At 38.2% G+C, this 20,867-nt stretch overlaps 1 protein-coding gene across 7 annotated transcripts in view; it reads left to right on the forward strand.

Annotated features, from left to right (window-relative positions):
• Window positions 1-20,867, forward strand: part of PLEKHM3 (pleckstrin homology domain containing M3) — a 196,900-nt gene that overhangs the window by 147,936 nt on the left and 28,097 nt on the right. For 5 of the 7 annotated variants that reach the window (XM_019446213.2, XM_019446210.2, XM_019446208.2 and 2 more), the window contains one exon: window positions 15,985-16,142. The exons of 1 other annotated variant lie outside the window; for it this stretch is intronic. In XM_019446213.2, coding sequence (XP_019301758.2) covers window positions 15,985-16,142 — 158 coding nt within the window. Of the gene's footprint in view, window positions 1-15,984; window positions 16,143-20,867 lie in introns of those variants that run through there. One more of the 7 variants, XM_019446215.2, reaches the window with a different exon arrangement.

Genomic DNA, 20,867 nt, shown 5'->3' on the forward strand with positions numbered 1-20,867 from the left:
TCAGGGGAGGGAGCTGTGAGGGCAGGTCATTTCTGAGAGGGCAGGAAAGAAAAAGTAGAACCGCCAAAGGGCATTTAAAACATTTAAGTGAGATTCATAGAAAATGCAATATGCATCATGATTGCTTACTTACTGACTCCCAGTTAGGTATTTAAAGAGATAAGATTAAATGTCTAGAATTCAGTGATAATTATGTAAACAAAAACCTGACCTTAAATTGCCTGGTATTAGATAGGGCTATTGACACTCCACATATCTTATAAGTCATTCTAATTGAATGGGGCAGTGTTACCTTCCAAAACCTAAAAACACCCATAAGTCAGAGAACATTCTGATTAGACACACAGGTCTCCTTAGATACAAGCATCAAGTCTAATGCAGTCATGACAGGTTCACTGATAGGCAATTTTCAAGACCTTTTGTGAAAATAAACATTATCAGAGACGAGTAAAAACACAGGCCATACAAAACCAGAAAATGAAGGTCATCTACATTTTTGTAAAGTTTACATATATGCATATGCAAATTACATTTTAAAGCCATGCTTTGTAGAGCTGTCATTTTTTAACAATTTAAACATTATGAAAGTTAACTTGCATTCATAATTTAGACATGAAAAAACAGAAATATATATATATATTTTTTGAAAGCATGAAAAGGCTAGTTACTTACAAATTGAGGTTTCAGGGACGAGCAGAGCTCAAACTCTTCCAAAATGACTGGAGAGAATAAGGAAAGCAGACTGGCTTAAGGCTTTTATTGCGGTTAGGGGGTGGGCCTGGGTGAGGATTCCGGTAGGAAGCAGGAAATTGGGTGGTTTGAATCTCCTGCAGGTGCTAAGGGAGAACACGTCCCATCAGCTTGCCCAGGTGTGGGGCACAAGAAGAGGCAGGCATGAGGTTTAGAAGCTGTTTACAAACATCAAAATAGAGTTTAACTCTGTATTACAAACATCATCCACACAGTCACCCAGTCACCAATTTGTTCTTCCGGTGTTACCACCCAAATTTCTCTTTTCTCTCCACACTTACTACCCACCCCCCTTTTACTTCTAAGAAGTTATCACCTTTGAATGTCTGATAGCTTTCTTTCCTTTTTTATTGAGGTCTAATTGACATACATTATATTCATTTCAGGTGTGCAACATGATTCACTGTTTGTGTATATTGCGAAATGGTCACCACAACATAAATCACTACACGTAGTTAACGACTTTTTTTCTTGTGATGAGAATTGTTAAGATCTACGCTCTTAGCAACTTTCAAATGTGCAATACAGTATTAATTACAGTCACCATGCTATACATTACCCCCCCCCCCATAACTTAACTGTTTTATGGCTGGACATGTGTACCTTTTGACCCTCTTTACCCATTTCACTCTCCAACCCCCACTACCCCTGACAACCACCACCAACCTGTTCTCTGTATCTGTGAGCTTGGGGTTTTGCTATTGTTTGTTTTAGATTCCATATATATGAGAATTTAGATTCTCTTAGCATAATACCTTCAGTGTTCATCCCTGTTGTCACACATGACAAGATTTCACTGTTTTTTATGACTGAGTAATATTCCTCTGTGTGTGTGTGTGTGTGTGTGTGTGTGTGTGTGTGTGTATCACAGTCTCTCTATTCATTTATCCATTGATGAACACTTAGATTGTTTCTATATTTTGGCTCTTGTAAATAATGCCGCAGCATTAATGGGAGTACAGACGTCTTTTCTCGTTAGTATTTTCATTTTCTTTAGATAAATACCCAGAAGTAGAATTGCTGGATCATATGGTGATTCTATTTTTAGTTTTTTGAGGAATCTCCATACCATGTTCCATAGTGGCTGCACCAAATTACATCCCCACCAACAGTTCACAAGGGTTCCCCTTTTTGCCACATTCTTGCCAACACTTGTCATTTTTTGCCTTTTCAATAATAAGCCATTCTAAAAGATGTGATCTGATAGCTCACTGTGATTTTGACTTCTGTTTCCCTGATAATTAGTGATATTGAGCACTTTTCATGTACCTGTTGACCATCTGTATGTCTTCTTTGGAAAAATGTTCAGATTTTCTGCCCATTTTTTAATCAGATTCCTTTTTGCTGTTGAGTTGTATGAATTCTTTATATATTTTGTATATTAACATCTTATCAAATACAGGATTGGGGTGCCTGAGTGGCTCGGTTGGCTAAGCATCTGACTCTTGATTTCAGCTCAGTTCTTGATCTCAGGGTTGTGAATTCAAGCCCCACATTGGGCTCCACACTGGGTGTGTGAAGCCTACTTAAAAAAGGGGAGGGAAGGGGAGGGGAGGGGAGGGGAACGGAGAGGAGAGGAGAGGAGAGGAGAGGAGAGGAGAGGAGAAAGGAAAGAGGAGAGGAGAGGAAAGGAAAGGAAAGGGGAAAGGAAAGAGGAGAGGAGAGGAAAGGAAAGGAGATAGGAAAAAGGAAAAGGAAAATATGTGGTTTACACTAGGTTGCCATTTCATTTTGTCAATGATTTCCTTTTCTGTGAAGCTTTTTAGTCTGATGTAGTCCTACTTGTTTATTTTTGCTTTTGTAGCCATTGCTTTTGTTATCAAATCCAAACAAAAATCCTTGCCAAGAATGATGTCAGATGGCTTACCACCTAAGTTTTCTTCTAGGAATGTTATGGCTTCAGGTCTTAACATTCAAATATTTAATCCATTTCGAGTTAATTTTTTGTGTATGTATAAGATAGTGGTCCAATTTCGTTCTTTTGCATGTGCCTGTCCAGTTTTCCCAGCACCATTTATTGAAGAAAATGTCCTTTCCCCATCATATGTTCTTGGCTCCTTTGTCATTAATTGACTATATACATGTGGTTTATTTCTGGATTCTATTCTGTGCCAATGAGATATGGGTCTCTTCTTATGCCAATACCATACTGTTTTGATACTATAGCTTTGTAACATAGTTTGAAATCGGGGAGCATGATGCCTCCAGCTTTGTTCTTCATTCTCAAGATTGCTTTGGCAATTTGGTGTCTTTTGTGGTTCCCTACAAATTTTAGGATTTTTTGTTCTATTTCTATGAAAACTGCCATTGGAATTTTGGTATGGATTCCACTGAATCTGTAGATTTCTTTGGATAATATGGGCATTTTAACAATACTAATTCTTCCAGGGGAGCCTGGGTGGTTCAGTTGGTTAACTGTCTGACTCGCTATTTATGAGTTCAAGCCCTGCCTCCAGCTCTGTGCTGACAAGACGGAACCTGCTTGGGATATTCTCTCTCTCTCTCAAAAATAAATAAGTAAACTTTAAAAGAAAATACTGGGGCACCTGGGTGGCTCAGTCGGTTAAGCTCAGGTCATGATCTTGCTGTTCCCGAGTTTGAGCCCGGGTTGGTTGGGTTCTGTGCTGACAGCTCAGAGTCTGGAGCTTATTTCAGATTCTCTCTCTCTCTCTCTCTCTCTCTCTCTCTCTCTCCCCTCCCCTGCTCACACTCTTGTCTCTCTCTCAAAAATCAACATTAAAAAAATAATTTTAAAAAATACTAATTTCTTCCAATCCATAAGCACAAAAATCTTTCCATTTATGTGTTTCATCTTCAGTTCCTTTCATCAGTGTCTTATAGTTTTCAGTGTGCAGGTCTTTCACCTCCTTGGTTAAATTTATTCCTAGGTATTTTATTCATTTTGATGCAATTGTAAATGGAATTGTTTCCTTAATTTCTTTTTCTGATATTTCATTACAGAATTCTATTTTTAAAGTCTGCCCTTCTCTCCCCTGACATACCATTCTGCAGAGATAGCTTTTGTTAACTATAGCCAGTCTGTCTCCTTCTAGATATCTCTACTCATTTACAAACGTTAACTTTTTTTTGCAAATGGGATCAAGCAATACTACCTTTCTGCATCTTGCCTTTTTCACTTAATAGTGTTCTGTGGACATCTGGACATACGTGCACATTTAGTACACACAAAGGTTTACCTCATTCTTTTATCAGCTATATGCATAGTCTAGTTACCTTAATTTTTAACCAGTGCATTCTCTATTAGAACCAATACTGCAGCAAACACCCTCGTTTATTTCTCTGAGCACTTGTGTGGCTATGTAGTGTAAATGAGTTAATGTGGGACAGCCGGGTCAAAGGGTGTGTGTGCTTTGTAGTTTCACAAGTATTGCCACTTGCCTTCTGAAAAGGTGGAACCAGTTTATACTTCCATTCAGTATCTTGAGAGTGCCTGTTTTCCTACACCCACGTTAAATTAATTAAACATTAATTTTTTTAACATTTATTTATTTTTGAGAGAGAGAGAGAGAGAGAGAGAGAGAGAGCATACATGTGCAAGTGGAGGAGGGGCAGAGAGAGGGAGACAGAGGATCCAAAGCAGGCTTGCACTGTGAGCACAGAGCCCGATGTGAGGTTCGAACTCCCGAATGGTGAGATCATGACTTGAGCCCAAATGAAGAGTCAGCCGCCTAACTGACTGAGCCAACCAGGCACCACTTAATAATATTTTTAATCCTAGCCGATCTGAGCAATAAAAAGTAGCTTCACACTATTACTTTAATTTGTATATTTTTCCATTGTAATTAAGATTGAGCATCTTTTTTATGTTGTTTGCCATTTGTAGTTTGTGTTCATTGCCTATTTATTTCATGAACCTCTATTTAAATTACGTTGTTGGTCTTTTTGTTATTAATTTGAAAGAGCTCTTTATTTATTAAGGAAATTGGCACTTTTTTATATAAATGGGAGCTGTTTTTTCCCAGTTTGTTTTTGTCATGTCATTTTGTAAGTGGTATTTTGTATTTTACTAATATTTTAATTTTACATGTTCACATTTATCACTCTCTTATGGCTTCTAAGATTATAAAATATTTGCCCCATGTAAATATTTTGCTAACATTTTTCTCTAATATTTTTTTGTAGTTTTAAAATACTTTTATGGTTTTCTTTTCATAGTTAAATCTTCAATTTATCTGCAATTACATTTTCTTATGGAATGAGTTAGAGATTCAGTTTTATTTTTTCCACAATGTCTCACCAGTTGCCACAGCATCATTTATTAAATAATTTATCTTTACCCTCTTTTACTGTATAGTAAGTTCCCATACACATTTGAACCCATATCGTGCATTTATAGATGCCCAGCATACAGACACCACAAACACAGTAGATAATATTCTTGAAAAACAGGATGTATGAAATCATAATCAGTACTGTGCGGTGAGTGGTGGTTTACTATTTGTTGACGCCTTGAGGTGAGGAATAAAAATTACCAGTTGTCTTAAGACAATGGCATGCAAGCTAATAAAGAGCACCTATTCCAGTTTATGTGCAGGGTTTGTTTTTCCTCACATCAGTAACCTAGCAATTTATTAGATCAGAACCTTCTAGCCAGAAACCCATTTTGGTTTTTCATTTAATCTTAGGCACTGCTGGTCTCATAAAAGCTGTGAAGTAATAATAATGTTGAGCACTTATATTGTGCTTTCCATCCCTAAGTGCTATCTAAACTTTTAACTAATTAAATGCATTGACGACAGGAAGGGATTTGCAGACGTCTTCAGGAAAACCGATATCTGGTTGCACACCTGTGAGGGATGATTCCTAAAAAGCATTAACTCCCTCTTTGAATGGCACTCAGCAAGCAGAGGAATAAAAAGCTGGTGACATTATTTCACTTCTTTTGAAAATTTCCTTGGGTATCTTCTAATTAGTCTGGTTAAACTCACCTTTTATCTATCTCCCCAGATATTCCCTTTCTACATTCCTGGGGGTATTCAACAAGCTTCTTTTGATGTCTTCCCTGTTGGTTAATCACAAAATCATAGAATCTTCAAACTGAGAGGGATCCTTATTGATCCTGTAGTTTTGAACGACTTAGTACAATCCCTTTATTCTGTAGATAAGGAAACTGAGGCACGGAGAAGTGAAGTGACTTATAAAAAAGGTTGCACAGCTTACCGGGGACATAACTGGGAATAGAAGCCAAGAAGTGTCACTCCTTTATCTGCTGTTGGTCAGCCCTGTCCTTTGTTTCTCTTTGTGAGCATTTGAATTGACCTTTTCTATTTTCTTAACTTTTTTTTCTTTTTTGTTTCCATCCTTTCCCTACTTCTCCTTCCCTTCTTCACTTTCTGCCTGTTATGTGTCTCCTGTCCTTACATGATCAGCTAATATTGCCTTGATTTCTCCTGTATTTCCGTATCTCTTCAAATGTGGAGTCTTTTGTTGTTTCCTGTTAAGATGTTTTATAGTGGTCTCTACTCAAGCTCTCTCTGAAAAGCCATACTTCTTTAATTCCTCCCACATCACATGCGTAGAGGGAGTTGTTCTGTTTTGCTTTGCTCTCCCCAGCTGTAGTTGCCACTCCTTTTAAGAAGTTACATCTCTAGGGGCGCCTGGATGGCGCAGTCGGTTAAGCGTCCGACTTCAGCCAGGTCACGATCTCGCGGTCCGTGAGTTCGAGCCCCGCGTCAGGCTCTGGGCTGATGGCTCGGAGCCTGGAGCCTGTTTCCGATTCTGTGTCTCCCTCTCTCTCTGCCCCTCCCCCGTTCATGCTCTGTCTCTCTCTGTCCCAAAAATAAAAAAAATAAAAAAATGTTGAAAGAAGTTACATCTCTAGTTTTGGTAAATAGGCTAGGGTTTAAGTTGATGGTAAGTCCATTTTTGTCACAGAATTTGGTGATTACTTTAACTGATGAATTTCCCAGTTCAACTGATAATAATATAATATTTAAAATCATGTTCCATATTCAGAAAACAACACAAGATGTGACCATTTAAGGGAAGTTTCATACAAGGAGTAAATGTGTTGGACAAAAAAAATCTGTAAGGCACAGCAGGTCCAGTTCAGATGGAAATCATGGCGATAAGCCTGGACCAATGCAGGCTGTGCGTCTTGTTTCCGTGCGGGAACCAAATCAGTTTAGAAATCCATTTCTACATGGCGGGTCAGTAGGCATCCAGAGACCTCAGAATTCTCAGGCTGAGCCAAACCCAGAGGCTGCACTCTGACCTAAGATATCCTTAGAAAGGCTCCTTCCTAGAGTAGTGAAATGTGCATAAGAGGGGGAGTCTGGGTCTGTCACCAGCTGGCCAAGTGATCTTGGGCAGCACACATCACCTCTAGACCTCAGTTTTCTCGTATATTAAGGAAGCTGAGTTTAAAAGATCACTTAGGGCCTTTCCTTATTTACTACTCAGTGAGTCAGTATTATCTTAACTAGAGCCAAAATGAACAATAGAGACCTAAATATAATTAATTTCAGACATATAACTAATAAACTCAACAGAGAAGTAAAATTCTGCTGACCATACCATGAGAATTTTCTGGACTTGTTTCCATTTAAACTATTTTAATTATATTCTTCATAAATACATGTGTACCTCTATCAGACTGTATGGCCTGTTTGGGGGGCTCACAACATGTGGACCCCATAATTGTACTCACGCTTTGTAAATGTTTCCACTGGAGTTCCTTGAGGTTGTGGCCTGATGAGGCCACACCCCTGGAGGCACTTTACCTAGTGCAGAAAACCTGTCTGAAGCAGGCCCCACCCCAGATATTTTTCTGAATAAGAAATTTGTGTTCTTGGGTTCATCTGTTATTCACCCATTGAAGACAATTGAAATTGAAAAAATTTTTTCTTTTATTCCCTGAGGCTGTTTCCAGCAGGAAGCAAAATGTGATCTGATAGAAATGATGATGACCACTCACAAATCTACCCAATTACATCAACCCAGATTAAATTATCACATAGTTTACAAAGTCTAAGTAGAAATTGTCACCTTTGGGAGAGGCTCAGATAAGAGCTAATTGGTGACATCATAATCCACCCTCAGGGAAGTGCTTCATTAACCAAAGTTTCAGTCCTGTGAGAGGGGTGAAGAGCAGCTAATTAGAGAAGTTTTCTGTTTATATACAAACAACCCAGGACTGAGCCATAATAAGGGGCTCAAAGGTTAGCAATGGGGAAATGGCATTTTAACAAACTTTTTGAAATATGAAAATCCCCTTTACTAGTTATCCCCCCTCCTTTTTAAGTAAGTTCTGAGCCCTATGTGGGTGAACTCACCACCCTGAGATCAAGAGTCACGTGCTCTGCCGACTGAGCCAGCCGGGCTCCCCTAGTTATTTTCTATTTTTAAGAAAAATAATACGGTGGCATTCTTTTTATTTTTTATTTTTAAAGACTTACAATTAAGAATAGTAAAATTTAGAATTGAATGAAAATTCAGAATATTCTGTGTGCTAGGGTTTTCCAGCCCAGGAAGAATCTACAGACTGCTTTTTCCTAGCTCTTCACAAACTCACCTGGCCGAGATCACTGGACTTCACCGTACCCACCTGTTAACGCCGACAAATGGCACTCAGAGAAAATATAGTGAGCACAACCTCTCTCATGGTCCTCTGGCCAAGCAAATGCCAACTAAATTATATTTGAAATCATTTTACAACGTGTGACAGTTTTGATTCTTTCATCTCATCAAGCGAGCTTGTTACCACTGGTGAGTGGCAGGTGGCTTTGTTTACCATGAATGGGGTCTTTGGGTTAGACTTTTAAGGAGGGGCCGTTTGTCAAGTGCAACAGGCCTCTTCATCACAGTATTCCCAACAGTTGTCCCGAGTCTAGATGTTACACAATGGCTGAGGAATGCCTGTATTGAGATGCAAGGTAACTGGACAAATCAGGGGGTAGGAATTAGCCAGTGCATGAAGAGATTCAATGAGAAAGAGTTTTTTCTTTTTTCTTGTCCAAGTCACTAGTGGTCTGTCCCTCTCCCCCCGTAGATCTTGAATGTTGTGGTGGTGCCAAGGGAGTGAAGGCAACGGACACAAAAGAATCATTTGTGCCCTTTTCCCAATCCCACAGATCTCTATTGGCCACAGACCTTGAACATGACACTGCAATTTCCTGGTGCCACACATGAGTAATAAGCAGCTGTTTCTGAAACTGTGGTTTGGAGAAGGCAGCACTAGGTTATTTTTTAACTTAATTGTAATTTTTGATTGGTCTGCAAGAAAGTAAATCAAATAAAGACTGTTGTCTTAGTCTGCAAGAAAGCCATAGGCCTCAAATTCCAATGCTGACCATCTTGACCAGAATAGAAAGGGGGGGAAACGTGTGTATCCCTGAACTGGAAGTTCAACCAGGCAGCTTTCGTGGGCTGCAGTCACACAAGACGGATAAGCAGATTTGGTATATTTGTCAGCCAGCTGGATCATGAAAAGTGCTATTTGGCGGCTCCTGGAGTTTTAGAACTACCTGAAATGATGAGTGAAAAGAATTTGTAGAAAGATTGCAAAAGTAAAAAAAAAAAAAAAAAAAAAAAAAATAGCAAAACGGGGAAGAAGATACCAGCTTGGTGTTGATTTTGCCCTTATCCTTCCGTGTGATGAGAGGACGCATAGTTTTAAATTACAAATGAAAGTGTGTATTCTTTGACTACCTGACCCTTAAAAAACTCTGAAATAATCACATATGCACAGTCTCCAACTAGGTAGATCAGACTAGTGCGTTCCTTAGTACAAGAAATTCAGTTTAATGGAAAACAGAAGCAAACTCCTTTTCACTATTTTGGACATCTGCCTTTTCTCAAGGAGATAGGGCAGTTTGGCATGGACAAGGTGAAGGAGGTTGAGTGTGGCGGGTGGGAAAGGGGGGAAGAGCTACATATGTTTTCTGCTAATTACTTTGTCATAATTTTATCCACATAGGCTGGCACTTTGGGGACGATAAGTGGAGGGATAACCAAACCTCATGTCAGAGATCTATTTCACCTTCACTCGTGACTTATCTAAATGACCACCTGGTTAACTAAAACAAGTAGCCTTGTTCTGCTAAACATGGAATGGCCTTGTGACTTTTGATGGATTGTGATGAAGTTCTATTAACTTGTGACCAATTTAATTACAAGAATGAAAAGATTAAGAAAGACAATTTCCAAGTGTTGCTAAAGTATTATATGAGTGATTCAAATCAAGCTTGAGGTGTGTTACATGTCTTTCCCCAGCATTCGGGCTGCCTGTCTGTCGTATGAGCTCTGTTCTCTCATTAATAGCAGTGTTGAACCGAATGGATCGATACACTTTACATTAATCTCAACTGATCCTATCCAAACAGAAAGACAGTCTGATGCCTTTTAAAAATGACATGTAGGGGCACCTGGGTGGCTCAGTTGGTTGAGTGGCTGACTTCGGCTCAGGTCATGATCTCGCAGCTCATGAGTTTGAGCCCCGCGTTGGGCTCTGTGCTGACAGCTCAGAGCCTGGAGCCTGCTTTGGGTTCTGTGATTGTCTCTCTCTTCCCCTACCCTGCTTGTGCTCTGTCTTTCTCTCTCTCTCTCTCTCCCACAAATAAGTAAACATTAAAAGTAAATAAAATAAAATAAGTAAAAATGACATGTAAAAAAAACCTTTTTGGGGTGCCTGGTGGCTTAGTCGGTTGAGCATTCTACTTTAGCTCAGGTCATGATCTCACGGTTCATGAGTTCAAGCCCCACATCAGGCTCACTGCTGTCAGTGAGGATGGGATCCTCTGTCCCCCTCTCTCTCTCTACCCATCCCCCCTCTCATGCTCTCTCTCCCTCTCTCTCTCTCTCTCTTAAAAATAAATAAACATTAAAAGAAAGACCTTTTTTTCTCCCCCTTGCTATAAATCACAAGTGTTTGAAATAAAGAATGAATCTAAATCATATAAAGTTTCTGTTTCGATTAAGATAAGCTAATAATAAGCTATGACTTATTGATTACTTGCTCTAAGTTAGACATTATGCCCAGTACTTTCATTATATTAAATCTGATGCTTCTTTCAACCCTGCAAGGTAGACATTATCCTGATTTTTAAGTTGAGGAACTAAGGCTCAAAGAGGTTAAGTAACTTGCCAAATTTGGTCTCATGGCTGGAAGGCAGATGAAGTAGAATTTGTGCTCTGCCTTGCTGCTTCCCCTTACCCAGAAACAACTAAGTTCTGAGGGAATATGGAAAACTCTGTAATGTCAATCTCTCTGGGAGACTGATGAATCAACTCCCACACGCCAGAAAAATAGTCAAGTCGACAAGAAGCAAAAATGATAGATTTTTTAAAAACAAGCTTTGACCAGTTTTATTAAGGATGCACTTTTGTGATTTACTTTGTCCTGGTTGGTCCTGGCTTGCTCTCAGTGATATCAGAATCTCCTGGATCGACTCTAATCTAAATAACGCAGTTAGTGGAACTTTTCCTCATGCTGGACCCTATCGAAGACTGTTGTTACTCTGGGCAGTAATACTGCCTAGGGAGGTACTCCAACTTAGGGTTGACACAGAAGACTTCTCTCAGGTTGTGCACTTGTTGGCCACCTATTGGCTTGTTGGACATTTGACTTTTTCCTGCCCATAGTCATTTTCCAGGTCCATTGGTATCCTGACAGCTCTTTTCTACTTTGTTCTCAGTTGGAACCTGAAGATAGTGGCTGCTTGGGCTTTGGTCTTCTTTGGTGCCACTGTCTTCATGGTGTTTATGGAATATGTCCCTAGCCTTAAGCCCCCACCAAGATGGCTAGGAATTGGGAGTGAAAGTTGCAAGACTCTTGGGGGCAGGAGGAGATGGTAGAGGCAGGACATTTGGTTTCTTTTTACGCAGTTGTTCAAAACAAAGATAGATCTGGTTTTTAAAAAGAACCCTAGGAGATTTCACACCTGGAATCTACTTCGTTATAGTAATAAGACCTCTAGACCAGAAGCCCTAATAGCTAGATTCTGTTCCCAGTGTTGCTAGTAGTTGTATTCAAAGACAAGACTTAAACCTCCTACATATATCTGTACCTCTGGCAAACTGTAAGTATGAAGTTTTCCTTTCTGTAATATTAAAAAATTCAAAAATAAATGTATAGACTATTACCTCACTGTCCTGGAGGAGAAACTTTCAGCATCTTCAGCTCTTTGGAACGTGGCCATGAACCTAAGCTAACACATAGGAAGAGTAATTAATCAAGTGTAAAGAAGCCAAAAAAGTTCCTGAACAGCTGAGCAACCACCAGGTCCACGCACTCTTTGTGCTCCTCCCTAAATCACACAGCAGAATGACTGAAAATGTTTGTGACACAAAGACAGCCCTGAAATGTGACTGCTGCTGCTGCCAAGGAGGGAAAACAGGAACACCTCCCTGGTCAGTCAACAAGAGCTTACGTCCCTGGCAGAGAGGGGACATTTAAGACAAGTATGAGACTCAGTCTTTGCCTTCCAGCAATTGACATTCTCAGATTTCTCCATATAAAATCACCATTTTATAGGTAGTATCACCATTTTTATACGTTCGATCTAGTTGGATAAGCAAAACAATCACATGTTAAACAATAGTAAAGAGTACAAAACAGCATCAAGTTCTGTATTAAATTATATGATGTAAAAGTAAATTATACAAAGCACAAGACATTCATAACAGCTGAGGTAGCCAAAGATGGCTTTCCACATCAAGCTGACTAGATCTGAGCTATGAAGCCTAGGTGAAATTTAAATAAGTGTTAAGAAGTGAAACTTAAGATAGAGGAAATGACAAGGGTGAGGGCCCAAGAGCAAATGTAAGCACATTCTACACAGGGAAAAGTTTTCTCACAACAGGAGATATACAGTAAAAAATGGAAACTGAGCTTAGATAAATAGTATGGATGGAATCAGCTTATGGAGACCCTTGCACACCAAGCAAAAATGTAAGCTCCAATCCCGTCCAGTTCATTCTTGTATTGAGTGCCTGGGACACAGTAACTCAATATCATTTTATGAAATGAATGAGTGAAGAGATTTTCTTAATGATAAAATAAGAATTCACCAAGATTTGAAAGAAGAGATGATACTTGATAAAAGCGATGTCCAAAACTGATTAGTATATACACTGGATGGACCAAAGGGAAAAGGCTGGCATCCAGAAATAAAACTAGAAGATTATTTCATCAGTCTAGAGAAGAGTGATAATAGGCTGGGGAAGACAGGAAAAAGGGACTTACACCAGAGATATTCAAAAAAGAATCAACATGAACCTTGAAAACACTATGCTGAATGAAAGAAGCCAGCCACAAAAGGCCATATATTGTATGATTCTATTGATATGAAATGGCCAACATAGGTAAATCTATAGAAGAAGAAGTAGATTATTGGTTGCCTAGAGCTTAGGGGAGAAGGGATAGGTTAGGGGGCAAATGGGAGTAACTTCTAACGGGTACAGGTTTTTTTGGAAGACTTGATGAAATGTTCTAAAATTGACTGTGATGATGGTGCACATCTGTAACTATACTAAAAAACACTTAATTGTAGACTTTAAATAGGTGAATTACATGGCGTGTGAATTACATCTCAATAAAGCTGTTATTTAAAAAAAGAGGGAGTGAATAAATATGGTGAATGACAATATATGTGTTTGATGGAGAAAATGAGCCACTCACTATAGATTCTATAATTTCCAGTGTGATTCTCATCGAAATACCAAGAATATCCACTAACACCATTATTACTTAAAATTAGGATCACTGAATGATAAAGTAAGGCATGAAACATAAGAGGTACAATATTAGAAAGGAAGGGACCAAGTTATCGCTTTCAGAAAACCCCAAGAAATTACCTAAAAAAGATTTGCATTCATGAAAATTCAGTAATATAGTTATATGTAAGATATCCCAATGTCAGTATATTCTAATATATAAGCAGTAGCTAATAAGAAAGCATATTATACAAAAGTTTAATCTTGAGATAATCTAAATAGTAGTGTGAGTAGCTTAAACTGGGGGGAAAAAACCCAGAAAATTTTATTAGGCAATAACAAATGAAGATTTAATAAAATAGAGATATAGACAAGGTTCTTTGATAGGGAGAATAAATATTATAAAGATACCGATCCTCAAATTAATTTTTAAAGTTTATTAAAGTCCACATGTAGGAATAAATATACGTTTCTGACAGTATAAGTTTGTTGAAGTATTTCAGAAGCCTTCAAAATGCAAAATGTTCATACCCTTTGTCTCAAGGAAGTTTTCTAAAAGAAAAAAAAAAAAAAAAAAGCTTTATGCACGAGATGCCCAGTCTTCTCCTTTAGATCCTCCTTTCATGTCTTGCTCCATATCTTCCCTTCTCACCGTCTGTCCCTTCAAACAACCTTTACTCACCTGGTTTCCAGGCTCTTCTATATACTGCTATTTCCCCCCTAAATGGACTATATCTTGTTAGAACATCTCTCTGAATGTGTCTCTAACCTTAATTTGTTTAGGAAAGAGTAACATAAGTAAAACCAAACTCAGCTGCACTATTGTTACCACAATTTAGAGCTAACCCTGTGACACATTGGAAAGTGTTTGATGTAAGATTTGGTAGTTGTTGTTTCTTAGAAAGTATGTATCGTGTGTTGGTATTAGGAGTACCTGTTACTGGGGTTTATCGAAGTTAATGGTCCTTGAGAAAACATAAATAAAAGGAGGTCTATCTATGGCTTCTAAAGGAAATGGAGAGGAGAGTAAGTTAAAGAATGATGGAAATGTACCTGCTTAACTCAAAAAACAGCCAGCATAATTTCTACCCCCTTTATTAAGAAAAAAATCCACTCTTATAAAGCAGTGAACTTTATTTTTCTGTTCACTTTCTGCAGCATAATACAAAAATAGTATACATTGTTTCTTATAAAAAGAACTACATATATACAAAATGAAAGACTTGCTTTTCCAACTTGTTCCCTTCCTTAGAGTTAACTACTGTTATATTCATTTTTAAAACATGAGATTATTCCATGATGTTTAAAAACCACTTTGAGTTTTTTATCTCCAGTATTAGGTAGAGCTTCATTTTTTGCAAAATGCATTATTAGATTCCTTGCAGTCTTTTATTTTTATCAGTTACTGCTATTTATTCACCTTGACATTGTAATTTCTCTTTAGGTATGACTTACTACATTTCCCTCAGATGTTATTTTTATGTAAAATTGTCATTTTAACTCTGTATTTATTTGAAAGGATCCAGCTACTACCAGTTATTTCCAGCTACTTCCAAACTAACTTTAATGTTCATTCTTTTCTTATATCAAAATCAGCATGTATATGTAGGTGCATTAATGAGAGAGAAGTAAAGGCAGATGTTTTTCTTGTTAGTATTGACCTGCTGAAGTCTTTGAAGCTCATGCAGTATTAGTTCAACGAGAGCTGACTAACATTGGTTCCAGACCCATGGATGTTTGCAGGCTAACCGGTGAGGTAACAGTGGGAGGTAGGCAGATACAAGACAGTAGGGCCTGGCGGGGACAACTGTCCGCTGCAGAGCACGTGCCTCAGTAGGAGCAGACGGCCCCTACTCACAGCCAGAATTATCATCATGTTGGAATTCAGGCCTAGTTTTGCTGTATCTAATGATTTTTCAAAAGAAGCCAAAAATATGGGTATTTATGTGAAATCTCCCAATTATTAAATTGGCTCACTTTTTAAAACACTGAGAGATTAAAAAAAAAAAAATCCTCAGGCTGAATGTGGCCCTCAGACGGTCAAGTTGCAACCTCTTTATATTAACATACTTATCAGCAGCAAAAGAAACCTATTTTTCCACGTTTGTTACATGTTGTTGGGGAGACGGTGAAAAAGCTATCCTATTAACTCATCAGAGGAAAGGGATTACTGAATTTACAGCACAACATTCGACATTAATATTCACCTTGTATGTGTCCTATTTTGGGAAACACACCATACTTAGGCCACACCATAACGGTTTGCTGGTCTACGAAAGTAGAGTTCCCCATTTGTTGGTCCTCAACTCCCTGTATCACACTACAAAGAAAGAGGAATACAAAAGAAGTTTCAACATCTTCATTTTCCAACCTCCAGTGGTTTAAACCAGAGAGCTCTTTTGGAGTGAAAATACTACGTCTTTTCTTTCTCAGCGTTGCTGAGAAATTATAATTAGAGGTTTTCCTGTTGTGTAAAGGAAAGGAATTCCAGTCCTCCTGCGTCTGCAAGACTTCTGTTCTCAATGAATTTGCTTCCCTGTCCCATTTCTCTTTCTGCAGGTGATAGAGGGGAAGCTGGCTCCATTCTTGGGCAAGGTCATTAAATTTGCCACCTCACACGTGTACAGCTGCAGTCTTTGTAGCCAGAAGGGGTTCATCTGTGAAATCTGTAACAATGGAGAGATCCTCTACCCTTTTGAGGATATTTCAACAAGCAGGTACAGAATCTCTTGTCTTAACAAAAGTATACCTGAATATGTCACATGTCGTTCTGTTTGGCCTGATCAGGCCGACTTTTAGTCAAGTACCGTATATCTGTCTCTTACCTTGTATCAGATTCCTCTTATTCTTGGAGAATATTTTTTGACCTTTTGGTTTCCTATATTTATTCCCAACTCACTTCACTGTCTTTATCCAGAATGAGATAACAGAGTTGCAAAGAAACATCACCTATTTCTCCCTTCTTAGGTAACAAAGAGGGTTCAGATTCATTTTTAGAATGAAGATTAGGGAGGATGAATCCTCACAACATTTCAGGGCCAAGTGATAGGCAATGGGAAATTGCAGTCTCAGAGCAAGGCCAAAACCGGCCCAACTGCCAGGAATAAAACTACAAGACACTGGGGAACAGCTGTCTGGCTCGCCACATGCTTTTCTCCACAGATGCGCTGCAGTGTGGCGATGAAAGTTTTAGGATCCAAAGGAGGGAAAAGTGGGAGTTTATGTGGGATTATTTTTCTAACCAAAGTAATATTTGGGCATCATCACATTCATTGGTTGATGGATGATTTTTTCCCCCCACTAACTTGAGACCAGGGTTTTTACTATTGCTTTTCTTGAATCACAAAACGATACATATCACTTTTCCTTTCATCCCAAAAGCATCATAGAAATATATACTGTTTCTGTATCTGTGCACTGGCTTCTTTGGCCATGAAATCATGCCTCATTTCCCACCCAGCAGGGCTCACTTACACTGTGGTTCCGAACAGAAGGGAGGCATTGTAGCCAGGGGGAGTTGAAGCATGTAGGCTAGAGCTAAGATATTAAGAGTTGACTCAGCCCTTCTGGCCTCTTCTTAAACCCAAAGACTCTTTGTAAATATACAGGAACTTGAGTTGGCCCCACACATAGAAAGATAAACACATACGCACACATATACATGTTCCAGCCTCGTTTCCTGAGTACAGGTACTTAGCTCATGGCCTAGAGATTATATACTTCTTAAAAATGTACACCACACAAAAACTTGTACACAAACATTCGTAGTAGTATTCATAATAGCCAGAAAGTGGAAACAACATAAATGTCCAGCTGATGAATGGATAAACAAAATGTGGTATATCCATACGATGGAATATTATTCAGCATAAAAAGGAATGAAGTACTAACATGCTGTAGTGTGGCTGAACCTTAAAAACATTATGCCAAGTGAAAGATGCCAGATACGAAAAGCTGTATATTTTATGTTCTGTGTATATGAAATGTCACAAATAGGCCAATCCAGAGAAACAGAAAGTACATTAGTTGTTGCCTGGGGCATGGGGGGAAAGGAAGAGAGTAACTCCTAATGGGTGCAGATTTCTTTTAGGGATGACAAAAATGTTCTGGAATTAGATTGTGGTGACAGTAACGTGGTCTTGTGAATACATTAAAAATCAGTGAATTGTATACTTTAAAAGAATGAATTTTATGGTATGTGAATTAGATCACAATCAAAAGTATTTAATAGAAAATAAAACAAATTAAAAAATGCTTCCAACTCTATAAACCATATGCTGGGTCACAAAACAAGTTTTAATAAATTTTTAAAAACTGAAACCATACCAAGTATGTTTTCTGACACATTGAATTAAGATCCCCAGTAGCAAAAAAATATGAGAAACCTCAAATATTTGGATAAAAAACAGTACACACTAAAAACTTATGGGTCAAAGAAGAAATAAATCACAAGAGAAATTTTAAAATATTTTGGAAAAGGGGCTCCTGGGTGGCCCAGTCAGTTAAGCATCCGACTCTTGATCTCAGCTCAGATCTTGATCTCAGGGTAGTGAGTTCAAGCCCCACATTGGACTCCATGCTAGGTGTGAAGCTGTATCTATCTATCTATCTATCTATCTATCTAATGAATGAACATGAAATATAAAATGTCAAAATGTATGGAATGCAGCTAACATAGTACTTAGGGTGAAACCTTTGGCTATAAATATATCATGGAAAACATGTCAGAAAAAAAGGAAAGGTCTCAAATCCATTACCTAAAATTCCACCTTAAGACACTAGATAACAGAGCAAACTAAATCGAAAGCAAGCAGAGGAAGGAAAGAGTAAAGATTAGAGCAGACATCAATGAAATGGAAGATAGAAAAAAAATTCATTAATGAAATCAAAAGTTGGTTTTTTGAAAGAATCAACAAAATTGACAATCCTTTAGCAAGACTGACCAAGAAATTAAGAGAAAAGAAACAAATACTCAAAATTAGGAGTGAAAAAGGAAAAGGCAGTTAAAAGAACTATAAAGAGATACCACAAGTGACTTTATTCCAACAAGTTAGACAACTTAGATGAAATGGACAAATTTCTAGAAAGACAAATTACCAAAATAGACTCAAGAAGAAGTAGAAATATGAATAGCCCTATAACAAGTAAAGAAACTGAATTAGTAGTTTTTAAATCTGCTCATAAAGAAGCCAGATGCCTTCATGATGAATTTTGTTGAATATTTTAAAAAATAATACCAGTCCTTCACACAGGGATAAAGAGGGGCATTACATAATGATAAAGGGATCAGTCTTCCAAGAAGACACAACAATCCTTAATGTGTATGAAGAGAGTCAAAAGACATGCAGCAAAAAACCCCTAATAGAACTACAAGGAGAAACAGACAAACCCACAATTATATATCCACTATTATACTTAGAGACTTCAACACCCCTCTGTCAGTAACAGATCCAGCAGGCAGAAAATCAGTTTAAGCATATCGTTAAACTGAAAAGCACTATCAGTCAACTGGATCTAACTGACATCTCTGCCAATTCATGTTGTTCATCCAACAACAACAGAATATGCATTCTTCTGAAGCTTACATGGAACATTTAACAAGAGAGACCACAGTCTGGGCCACAAAACACATCTGAAAAAATTTACAAGAATAGAAATCATGCGAAGTACGCTCCCAGACCATAATGAAATTAAACTAGGAATCAGTAACAATGTTACTGTTACGGTACCTGTAAAATGCCAACATATTTGGAGATTAAACAATATGTTTCTAAATAACACGAGTTGATCATTGATGTCCACACAAAACAGGGATGTTTATAGCAGGTCTACTTGTAATCGCCAAAACCTGAGAACAACCAGGATATCCTTCAGTATGTGGATGGTTAAATAAACTGTGGTATACCCATGCGATGGAGTATTCTCCAGTAATAAAAGAAATGAGGTATCTAGACACAAAAGGACATGGAGGAACCTTAAATGCATATTACTAGGTGAAAGAAGCCAGTCTGAAAAGGCTGTATACTGGATGATTCCAACTGCATGACATTCTGGAAGAGGCAAAACTGTAGAGACGGTACAAAATCAAATCAAATCAAATCAGTGATTACCAGGGGCTTGGGAATGCATAAGACGAGATGAATAGGTGAAGCACAGGTTTTTTAGGGCAGTAAAATTATGCGGTACGGTTCTGTAATGGTACACACATGACGTTTTACATTTGTCAAAACCCATAGAACCGTAGAACACAGAGTGAGCCTTAATTTAGATTGTGGACTTTAGTTGATAATAATGTGTGAATATTGGTACATTCACTGTAACCAGTGTGCCACACTAATGTAAGAGATTAATAGAGAAAACTGGGGGTTAAGGTAGTATTATGGAAACTGTACTATCAGCTCAATTTTTCTGTCAATCTGAACTGTTCTAGGGGTGCCTGCTGGCTTAGTTGGTAGAGCATGTGACTCTGGATCTCAGGGTTGTGGGTTCAAGCCCCACATTGGGGGTAGAGATTACTTAAAAAAATAAAAGTTAAAAAAATAAATAAATAAATAAATAAAAGTGGAAAAAAAACTGTCCTAAAAAATAAAGTCTATTTTTAAAAAAGACAATTCATCCAGCTGAACAGTTGACTCAAATACCAAAGCTGATCAGTGTGAATAAACTTTATTAGAACAATTTTAGACTTACAGAAAAATCACAAAGATAGTACAGAGAATTACCATAGACCCCACACCCAGTTTTTCTCTTATTAACATCTTACATTAATGTGATATATTTGTTACTATTAATGAACCAATACGGATACATTATTATTAGCTGAAGTCCACAGCTTTTTCAGATTTCCTTAAACTTTTTCAATGTTTATTTATTTATTTTGAGAGAGAGTGTGTGCATGCAAGCAGGGGCAGGGCAGAGAGAGAAGAGAGGGAGAATCCCAAGCAGGCTCCATTCTGTCAGCACAGAGATCAACACAGGGCTCGAACGCACGAACCGTGAGACCATGACCTGAGCCAAAATCAACAGTAGGACATTTAACTGACTCAGCCACCCAGGTCCCCCAAGATTTCCTTAGTTTTTACCCCATTATTATTTCTGTTTCAGAACATCTCCCTAAGCTCCTCTTGGCTGTGACAACTTCTCAGACTGTTTTTAGGACATTGACAGTTTTGAGAAGTACTAGTATTTTGTAGAATCCCTCTGTGGGGATAGACCTGATATTTTTCTTATGATTAGACTGGGTTTTATGGGTTTGGGGAGGAGGAGTGCAGAGATAAAGTGCCGTTTCCATCATATCATATCACAGGGACATGCTATCAACATGACTTATCACTGCAATGTTTGTGTCAGGTTTCTCCACTGTTGATACTCTTCTCCTCTGACCCTTCTCCATTGTTACCCTCTTTTAAAGGAAGTCACTATGGGGGCACCTGGGTGGCTCA

The sequence above is a fragment of the Panthera pardus genome, unplaced genomic scaffold (assembly GCF_024362965.1).
Source record: "Panthera pardus isolate Hobbes unplaced genomic scaffold, ASM2436296v1 HiC_scaffold_10, whole genome shotgun sequence".
In the NCBI taxonomy this organism is placed as follows: Eukaryota; Metazoa; Chordata; class Mammalia; order Carnivora; family Felidae; genus Panthera; species Panthera pardus.